The sequence below is a fragment of the Suricata suricatta genome, chromosome 1 (genome assembly GCF_006229205.1).
Source record: "Suricata suricatta isolate VVHF042 chromosome 1, meerkat_22Aug2017_6uvM2_HiC, whole genome shotgun sequence".
Lineage (NCBI taxonomy): Eukaryota > Metazoa > Chordata > Mammalia > Carnivora > Herpestidae > Suricata > Suricata suricatta.
The window spans coordinates 110,369,150-110,380,116 of NC_043700.1; the positions used below are offsets into that span (position 1 = coordinate 110,369,150).

General features: G+C 35.5%; 1 protein-coding gene across 1 annotated transcript in view; it reads left to right on the plus strand.

Moving 5' to 3' along the window:
• INTS12 (integrator complex subunit 12) overlaps nt 1–9,813 on the plus strand; it is a 25,059-nt gene extending 15,246 nt beyond the window's left edge. The window contains exons 5-7 of the mRNA XM_029942446.1: nt 1,880–2,039; nt 6,499–6,645; nt 9,130–9,813. Of these exons, the coding sequence (XP_029798306.1) occupies nt 1,880–2,039; nt 6,499–6,645; nt 9,130–9,714 (892 nt within the window). The 3' untranslated portion in view covers nt 9,715–9,813. The remainder of the gene's footprint in view (nt 1–1,879; nt 2,040–6,498; nt 6,646–9,129) is intronic.
• Nucleotides 9,814–10,967: the final 1,154 nt, after the last annotated feature.

Here is a 10,967-nt window from a genome sequence, read left to right on the forward strand (position 1 = left end):
ACAATGATACTCCAAACAGAAAAGCAAAGTAAAAAATCAAAACCCCCACTTCTATTTCATGTAATTAGACTTATACAGAAATTAGAAGGTTAGGTACCAACTAGTTAATCACCTAATTTCACAGCTATCTGAAGTGGCAATTGTAATATAGCAGCTTATCTATGATACATTCAAGATACATGATACAATTTATTACTTGTCCATAAGCTACAACACAGCCTGCTTAATACCTTTCCTTAAATTCCACCTCTATACTACAGTATACTTGAGGTCCATGCAAAAAACGTAGCTACTTTTTATATAGGAAATGGATGATTAAGTCTTTGGTGCTGTAAAAGCAACTTCGTTTAAACATAACCACCCCCACCACCATAAAAAGAAGAGAAAAAAAAAAGTAAAGAAAATAATAAGGGAAAAACCCAAGACACACTCCCTGGGGGCGGGGGGGGAACCAGCATGTAATTTCTGTCCTTGACAGTGTTGTTTTAAAACATGAATACATTATTATAAAACCATGGATAATTTTACTTATAAGAAGATGCACTATAAAAATCTGAATAACTGAGTTGGAAACTCCTTGATGCAAAGAGCTATATTTTTAATTGTTAATGGCTCTTACTGCCTAGGACAACAGGAAAGATTACCGTCTTTATTGCTGTTTTCTTCATGAAAATGTTATGTTCTGGTGCATTGGAACTTAGTAAATACATTTTTGTGAACCTTGTAGAGAATGAGTTAATTTACTTCCGAATAGGAGCATGTGTTACAGCTTTGTTGTTTTCACATATATTCAACCTTTATCTACCATAAAGTTTATCACTTTTAAATAAGAAATAAGTGGAAAGTAATAATGGAAAGAGAACTAGTAGCTATAACCGTCCATTTGGAGAGTTATTATGATAGTCTAAGGCTCTGTGATTGCTTTTTGAGCTCTTGGAATTTATATATTTAAATGTTTATTTACTTTGAGAGAGAGAGTGAGAGAGGGACAGAGAGAAGGAAGGTGAGAGAGAATTACAAGCAGACTCTACACTGTCGGCACAGACTCTGACATGCAGCTGCATCTGACAGACTGCATGATCATGACCTAAGCGAAATCAAGAGTCGGGTGGTGAACCAACTGAGCCACCCACGTGCCCTAGAAATTATATTTTTTTGATATACGTCCTATTCAGCTGATATGTATAAGCTGATAAATATAAACTGTTTTTACCTTTATATATAAGTCAATTTAAATATATAGGCAGCTTATTTTTTAATGAGCTTGTACATTAATAAAGATGGTAGAACAACATGTAGGTAACAAATATAAAGGAATTTAATAGAAGTATAGAGAAAATATTATGAGACTGTTAGATGACTAGCCAAAGTCTCCTTCCTTCTGGGAGACAGAAAAAAAACTACAATGAGAAATGATGAATAGAATATAGCTAAATTTAGTTACTAAGGCACCTTATATTCATGTTTGAGCACAAGCATTAAAGAGATAGAATGCTTGTACAGGCTACATGTTAGAGCTTGTTATTTTGCTATTTGGTTTTCTGGGGGTTTTGCCCCTTTTAATGTATCACATGTACCAAAACAACCCTAAAAGACTTTAAATTGTTGCATTCAGGGGCTTGTGGGTGGCTCAGTCAGTTAAGTGTCTGACTTAAGCTCAGATTATGATCTCATGGTTTGTGGGTTTGAGCCCTGCATCAGACTGTGTGCTGACAGCTCAGAGCCTGGAGCCTACTTCAGATTCTGAGTCTCCCTCTCTCTCTGCCCCTCCCCAACTTGCGCTCTGTCTCTGTCTCTCAAAAATAAATAAATGTTAAAAAAAATTTTTTTTTAACTGTTGCATTCAAGTAAGTGCAGTGTTCAATGGGTATTTTCTTAGGCAAATGACAGTGGCATCTGGTAATCAATTAGTAGAATGTCAGGAGTGCCATAATCTCTACCACCAAGACTGCCATAAGCCCCAGGTGACAGACAAGGAAGTGAATGACCCTCGCCTTGTGTGGTATTGTGCCCGATGTACCAGGCAAATGAAAAGAATGGTAAGAATCTTTTTTTTCCTTCCATTTTAAATGATCTCTGTCATTCTTTTTGTTGATACTTGCTTGTCAAAATAAAAATTTGAACCTTTAAGTAGTTGAAAAAATAAATTACAGATACTGAGTATTTAAGTGTTTGTATATATAGCGTATATGAACGATTTGTGTATCTATCCCTATACTCTTAGACCATGTTTTATCCATTTTTTTCTGTTCAGCTTTTAACATATTCTATTATAGATAAACAAGATTAGAGACCCACAAAATAATATTTTTTACTAGTATTTCAGGGTATTTACAGACATTTAGAAATACTATAAAGCACTGTGGGAAATGGTGAGATGCAAAGCCCTGGTCTCTGGGGAGTCTGGTAAGGACATACTGAAAGTGTCTGCTCTGAACGGCTTAAACCAGCAAACTCAGAGGCTGTTTACAGAGGCATTATTGTATAGGCGCCTCGTCTTTCCATCTGTGTTTTCCTGTTCCTCAGTCTTTCCTTGTCATTGTCTTCCACCATTTATCTCATTTCCCCAATGTACTTTTTCTTTCTGCTGCTCACCAACATAACTGCCTTTAACATCATACTGAAATGTATTTCCATTTGTTATATTGGATAATTCTGTAGCTTTTATTCATTTGAAAAATAAATGAACTTCATTTTCCTTTAAAGAAATCAAGAAGCTGTTATTTACATCAGTGACTTATTTGCTCCTTCTCTTCTTCCTCCCCTTAAATTGGGGACGCTTGATAGAAGAGTTTTCATGTCTATAACCAAATAAATTTCTACATAAACTTTTCTGGTCAAATATATCCTATTTAAAGTTAGGAGTACTTATTTTAAAGTTCAGGAAAGCTATTTTAGTTTTTAGTCAGTTAAATCAGAAATAGGAAATGTGTGGGGCATCTGGGTGGCTCAGTTGGTTGAACGTCTAACTTCGGCTCAGGTCATGATCTCGCAGTTCGTGGATTTGAACCCTGTGTCAGGCTCTGCTGACAGCTTGGGGCCTGGAGCCTGCTTCAGATTCTGTGTCTCCCTCTCTCTCTGGCCCTCACCACCTTTTCTCTTTTTCTCGCTCAAAAAAATAAACATTATATATATTTAATACATGAAGTGCTGTTTCCTATTAATCTCAGTAGTATGTATACTTTCAGTTTGTAACAGGGATTTTCTGTAACAAGGTATAATTTTTCTGCTTAGTCTGATTTTTATTTAGTTTATTGTTCAAACTAGTCTTCCAGGTCCTCAACCAAATGATTATGGGTGAACAATATAGTGGATTCCAGGCCATTGACAGAAGTAGTCACTAAGAATTGAAAATAGTAAAAATAAATAATTTGTGACCATAATATCTTTCTTTAGTATACCTTCAAAGGTTTCTTTTACTGTTATTTTATTGTAAAGTTACAATTAAGTAAGCACTGTTCTCAAAGTATTTTCTCCCCTATTTTATATGACAGTTTACACAAAATCTATATTTATGGTTCTAACCCTCTTTCTGGAATGAACTTTGACAGCTGACTCAATGTCCCAGAGTAACTTTGTTTGACATCTTTAAAATTGAAATAGTTTTCTTCTCCATTCAGTTTTTCCCGCAGTTGCTTAAACTAGAAAGTATTATCCTTGATGCCTCTCTAATTCCACATTCCTTTGTTTACCAAATTTGCTGGTTTTACTTCTGATACATTTCTTGACTCTGTTCATTTTGCCAGTATTACCTTTTTCCACAGATCCCTCACTTCTTGTCTACTGCTTTAGCCTCTTAAGGAGGCTCCTTGCTTCCTTTCAATCCACTTTATTCACTTCAGTTAAAACAATTAGAATTATTGTTCTAAAGTACTTACCTAATTTTATCTACTTAAATATGCCCAGTGACTCTCAATTACTCATATAATGAGATTATACACATTAGGGTAAATATACAGACCTTCTCTCCTTGACCCAAGTCTGTCTTTGTATTCCTTTCTCCCACCACTTTACCATATACACCCAAACCCTCTGGCCATGCCAGACTAAGTGTATCATTTCCTGAATATGTGGTGAACTTTTCTGTTTTCAGATGTCCTGCTTCTTAGCTTTTCTTCACCTGAGCTCTTATTCTTTATCTGCTTTATAAATTAAATGTGTAATTCATTTGATCAGTAAGACCATGTCTCATTCATTGGCATAGCACTAGAGCAGAGCTCAGGACTAGACACAACCTTCATTCTGTTGCTCTCAGTTTAAGGTATGTAAAATGGAGGAAATGTGGATTAGTACCAGAAATAATAAGTTTAGTCTATATGTCCAAAAATCAAAGTACTGAATAGAGAGCCATGACTAGTGTTAAAATATGATTGGAATTCACTAAGAGTACACTTGGAGAAATACCAAAAGCCATGATCTAAAGTGAGCCTAAAGATCAGGATCCAGTAAACACAAAATAATAAGAGAAAGGAATTTGGAAACAGGGTGGTGCTAACCCTAGTCATTCTAACTATAATTGCTTTCAGTGAGGTTCTGATACGTGCATTGGTTATTGCTCCAAGATATTTTAGAAATACTATAAACAGCATCTTATAGCCCCATTCTCCTCACACTAATTTCTCCCCACCAGGGCAAGCCCTACAGTATGCATTATTCTAGGGAGCCCTAGGTTAGAGTGTTGTGAGGGTATGTGGCAGGCCCCACAGTCATTCTTCAGTACTATAACGTTCTCTTTACCACACAGTGGTTTTTGCCCCAGGCTATGTTGGAGATTCATATGACTTCTTGTATTGGTATTTAATCTAGGTTAGTAACAAAGCTACTCAGCAGCATTTAGCAATACATGGTATTTTTGATTGCTACTATACTGGCAATTACTGCATTTCATACATTCTGCAATGTGTGAAGCAGTCACCCAGTGAAAATTTATAGGACCTTGTTGAGCAGCACCAAGTCAGTGATAATATCCTTAATTCCCAAAACTAGTATTACCGTCAAAGGACCAAGGGCTTTGGGTGTTTCTTATTCAACTTGTAAGATGGCTAGGTGATATAGAGGAAGCAGAGGATCCAAACATGATCTAGACAGCGGCCCCTTCTTGGCCTCATTGTAACGAATCTTCATCTGCTAATGCATACAAGTTAGGTCAGTCTTCAGAGTCTAACCTCTGAAAGATGTGGGTTGAAGGAAATGTAAGATTGAAAGCCATGGTTATGGAACCATGTGTTTTTTATTTACTCTGAGGGCTGCATTCTCGTAACATGGTTTTGTAGTAGAGTGTAATGTGGTCTTCCTTTAGTGCTAGTTGAGATATTTTACCACAGGCAGTCTTCTAGCATCCTTAATAATATCCTTCATCTGAATATTTCTTTATAAGTGATGTTTGAAAGTAGGTATACTTGCATATGGAAAGCATGTAATATAAAAAATAGGATGACATGAACCTTAAGGATCAAAATTATACAGTGCAGTAAACCATAACACAAAAAGATTATACAAGAATGTCCAGACAAACAGGCTGCATTCAAATTTCCAGAAATGGGAACAGACTGTCAATAAATTTCCTGATATAGTTCTGCGTGGTCCTATTAGGATTGACAAAGACGATGGACTGGCTCAGAGCACCTTTCCCTGTGCAGTCTGCATGGGTTCTTCCAGATTCAGTTGTCTAAGTAACTATGACTGTCAGCACTCAACATGTGCCAGACACTGTACTAACTCTTGTGTAATCATAATTCGTTTTCATAACCTGCTTTATTTAGAAGAGAATTTAATAAAATACCAAGTTATAAAAAAGAAAAAATCAATTATTGGTCAAAATAAAAACCGAAAATGCTTATAAAGGAACAGGGGGTGTAGACTCTTCTTTCATAACATAGAAAGTTGTATTTGTGAACCTTCTCAAAGAGTTTAATATGCTTAATTCTGAAGTGTGGAAAAACTTCAGAAAGATCCACCATTTATCACCAATAATTTTTAATCCACATTCTGTACTTAAAATTGCATAATTGATCCAGAGTACCTTTTAACTCACCCTTAGTTACTTAGAGACATATGTCTGAATATTAAGAGAAAAGCTCTTCTAAGTCTTATTGACCAACTATAATAGATAAATGCACTTCATTACAAATGTAGCTAACTGGTTACAAATAGTTGTGATTTTCTTTTATTAAGGAAACAATTTAGTTTGCCTTGTTAAAATGGTATTTAGTCATACCTAATCTGCATGATTTCTAAAGCTTAATATTGACTGCTTAGAAATGAGTAAAATCTATAAACCTATTCATAGGATGATGATAAAAGATCATTTGTCCAAGAATCTGCATTTTCAGAGTCACCACAATATTTTGTAAATGTTCAACTGTATTTGAGTTCAGTGAGGAGTCCTGTGACAGATTTTTAGTCTCGTGTGTGTGTGTGTGTGTGCGCGCGCGCACACACACTTTCACGCATTCAGTTAATATTTTGTATCTAATTTAATCCACTGATTTTTTACAGGCTCAAAAAACTCAGAAGCCACCACAGAAACCAGCCCCCACAGTTGTATCTGTAGCGCCAGCTGTCAAAGATCCATTGGTTAAGAAACCAGAAACTAAACTCAAGCAAGAGACAACTTTCCTAGCATTTAAGAGAACAGAGGTCAAGGTATAGTACATTCCATTTTTATCTAAGGTTGAATTTTAATTAAATTGACTAAAAAATACTTGAGAGGTACCTGGGTCACTCAGTTGGTTGAGCATCCTACTGTAGCTCAGATCATGATCTCAGGGTTTGTGGGTTCGAGCCCTGCATTGGGCTCTGTGCTGACAGCTCAGAGCCTGGAGCCTGCTTTGGATTCTGTGTCTCCCTCTCTCTTTGCCCCTCCTCTACTCGTTCTCTGTCTCTCTGTCTCTCTCTCTCTCTCAAACATAAATTGACATTAAAAAAAAAAATCCAAAGTGAAATCAATTTATGGCAAATAAGTTAAGGCCTTGGCTATCATGTTTATTCTGATTTAAAGATTTTGGTATTTTTATGATAAAAGTGAATACATTTTTACTGTGGAGAAAATAGTTTCTGTTCACATATTAAAAAGCAAATGGCTTTCTTACTAGGATAATGGGTAATTTTTACTTACAGAAATAGTTGAGAAATTTCTTTACTGAAATATTAAGAAATTACTTGGTCTGGATTGTTTGTGTTCTTTCTACTTTTGCATGTCCTGTAGTATTATTATAAGCCATCTGTCATTCTTTTGAAAAGCAATACCAGTAACAGCAAGCGATTAAACTAAAATGCTATGAACACAGAACTTGCTTTCTGTTTGTGCTTCATAAGTGTTGGTCTTTTTAATTACTTCAGATGGGTTTTCTTTTGTGATGTTTGTTGAAAGATCATTTAGCCATATGGCAGATAGTTTTGTGTTAATAGAAAAGGAAAAAATTAGAATTTTCATAACTGAAAATTAAAAGTTTACTACACTCGTGTCCCTTTACTTACTTTACTAACTTTTTTCTCATTACCTATGTGCATCCCCCCAGGAATTTGTAATTTATGTGTGGTTTATTTTCTCTGGATAACCTTTTGAGAAAGTTACTGTGTGATGTATAATGTGAAAAAAATACCCTATTCTTTTTCAGAGAACGAGAACAAAAATCTGGGCTTTTCCTCTTATAAAATAAATATCTCAACACTCTATTCTGATTACTTTTCACATGGGTTAAAAATGTTTACCTGTAGATAGTTTTGAAGGATACTTTGTAAGAACTAAAAGTGTTTTTTACCAATTCTCCCAGAGTTCAGGTTTCAAGTATAACTGCATATATTTTAGGCATGGTCATTACTATATTGATAAGTAAAATATGATTTATAACAATCTTTTACCTATAATAAATTTAATGGTTTTGTGACTCTTCTTAAGAATATAAAGGTAGAGAGAGTGCTGATAAGAAGTTCAATTTATAATTAATTTGAGCAAAGTACTTTTTTGCCCAATGTGAAGATGAAAAAAATTTGTCCTTGTGTGAATAAGAGCAGTATTTATTTTATAATGATGCTGGTTCACTGTTAATTTTTGACTGGCCAAGGAAGTTAATTAGAGAAACTAAGGTGTTATATCTTTAAGAAATTCACCTGGGAGTGAGCCAGACCTGCCTAAAATGTCACCGTGTAGCTCATGAGGCAGTTAATAAAATCCTTTATACAGAGCAGGGATCTCTTGTATGATAGTTTCAGTGGAAACCTGAACAAATTGTGAAAATAAAGTAATGGAACCAGAGCTATATAATTACAAATAGTTAACAATGCAAATTTGTATGTATTTTGCAATGTAGGCGGTATTTGCTCAAAATTGGTATTGGAACATTTTCTTTTAAATTTATTCAGAGGGCACCTGGGTGACTCAGTTGGTTTTTGGCTCAGGTCATGATCTCACAGTTTGTGAGTTTGAGCCCCACATTGGACTCTTGAGTGGACAGTGAGGAGCCTGCATAGGATTCTGTTTCCCTCTCTCTCTGCCCCTACCCCACTTGCGCGTGCGCGCTCTCTCTGTCAAAATAAATAAAATAAACTTTAAAAAATTATTTAAAAAATGGATTCAGAATCTGACACATTGACTCACTAAGTAATTATCAAGTGAATCTGTTTATCACGGGCATTGTCTAAATGTCCTGGATGTGAGCATTTGTGTTCATTAAGAGTGGATTCTATTTTAAATGATCCACTTGTCATTTGGAGGAGAGTCTAAAGAATTAGGTGCTTTACTGGTCTAGATATTACTTTATTTGGGTGAAAAACAAGTTAAAGCATTAAATCTGATTTTCTGATAGAGCTTGTAACCGAATCTAAAAGCAATTTCCAAAAAGGAATTTCATACGTTTGTTTTTTGGCGTCATTGGAACAAGAATGTGGCATCCCAGAATTTCTGCTTTGGAAGTGGTAGCATCCATTAGCTATGAATAATTTTAATGTTTGTGGGGTTTTTTCAGATTAGTTTCATAAGAACTTAATTTAGTGGCGTGATTTAAATTTCCTAAGCTATTAACTTCCTGTATAAAAAGTCCAACAATCAAATTTGTTATATATTTAAGAATATTACATTATGTGTTAATTATACTTGGCTCTAAAGCAATATTTATCTTGTTTTTTTAGACATCCACAGCTATTTCAGGAAATTCTTCTAGTACCAATGTTTCCTCTTCAGTAACTACTGGCCTAACTGGATGGGCAGCTTTTGCAGCTAAAACTTCTTCTGCTGGTCCTTCAACAGCAAAGTTGAGTTCAACAACCCAAAACAATAGCGGAAAACCTGCTACCTCATCAACTATCCAGAAGCCTGTGGGTTTGACTGGTCTGGCGACATCATCTAAAGGTGGAATAGGTTCCAAAATAGGTTCCAATAACAACACTGCACCCACTGTACCATTGAAGCCACCCCCACCTCTAACTTTGGGCAAAACTGGCCTTAGTCGCTCCGTTAGTTGTGACAATGTTAGCAAAGTGGGTCTTCCCAGTCCGAGTAGTTTAGTTCCAGGAAGCACCAGCCAACTCAGTGGGAATGGAAATAGTGGGACGTCAGGGTCCAGTGGAAATACCACTAGCAAAACCACTTCAGAATCAAGCAGCTCTCCCTCAGCATCCCTTAAAGGTCCAACTTCACAAGAGTCACAGCTCAATGCCATGAAGCGATTACAGATGGTCAAGAAGAAAGCTGCCCAGAAGAAACTCAAGAAGTAATGTGGCCAAGTAGGTTTTTATTTGACATTACCCTAAAATCTTCTTCTTAGGACATAAACTGTAATATACTATAATTTAATAAAAATCTTCACAATGAAATTTCTATTATTTCTTACCTTAAAATGCTAAACATTATTTAGCGAAATTTGCAAATCTTTTTATTCTAAATCTGATTAACATTTTTATTTTAACAGTTTCCATAGTGTATGAAAACATTGACTAGATTGATTAATTCTTGGGGTTTCTGCGTGACTCAGTTGAGCATCTGACTCTTGTTCTCAACTCAGATCATGATCTCACAGTTCATGAGTTCAAGCCCCATAACAACATGGAGCCTGCTTGAGATTTTCTGTCTCCTTCTTTCTGCCCCGCCCTGACTCATGCGCTCTCTCTCTCTCTCTCTCTCTTTATCTCTCTGTCTCTCTCTCACACATACAATAAATAAATAAATAAACTTAAAAATACAAAGTAATTAATTCTTGATGAGAACTTCTAGAATCCCAAGAGACTGAGAGTATATATGAATTAAAAAAAAAAAAAAAGGAACAGTTCATCTTCTAGCAAAGCCCCAAGAATTAATCCTGCTGAGAAAGGTGCCATACAAGGTGGCAAAAATGACACTCTAGAAAGTTTTCTGCTTTCTTCCCAGTATTCCAGGTATTCAGTGTTAGTCCCCAGCCTCATTTCATGATTCTCCCTCTCACCCCAAATATTTTATCTCATTTTCAAAATTAATTTTTCATAAGTGATTCCTCCTGTTTCTGTGTAGTATCTTTTTTTTATCACTGCATATCAATTATTTAGGGATGTATCTTTTCCATAGATTATGAGCTCCCATGCTCTTTTAATGCAATATTTTTCTCCCATTGCCCACTTTTCCTCACATTGCCGGTCTAACATCTGCACGTAGTTGGTACCTAATAAATGTTAACTTCTGATTTATCCTGGTTATACACACTCCTGAGGATTTTTGAGCAAAATACCCACTCCAAAAGTTTATCCTGGTTCTATACACTCCTGAGAATTCTTGAAGCAAAATACCCCTTCTGAAATAATTTCTGATTGTTTACATGCTGGTAGCTTCTTCGTATACCATGAAAAAAGAAAGGGCTGCTTTATTTTCATTGCCCAAAAGTAATGTAGCATTTCAAGTTTGGTTAACTTTGTATAAGAGAAGCTCCTGTATCATGATTAAATCTTGAAATTATTTTGATGTCTGTGTACACTGTTAAATCACAAAATGTGAGGCGTCT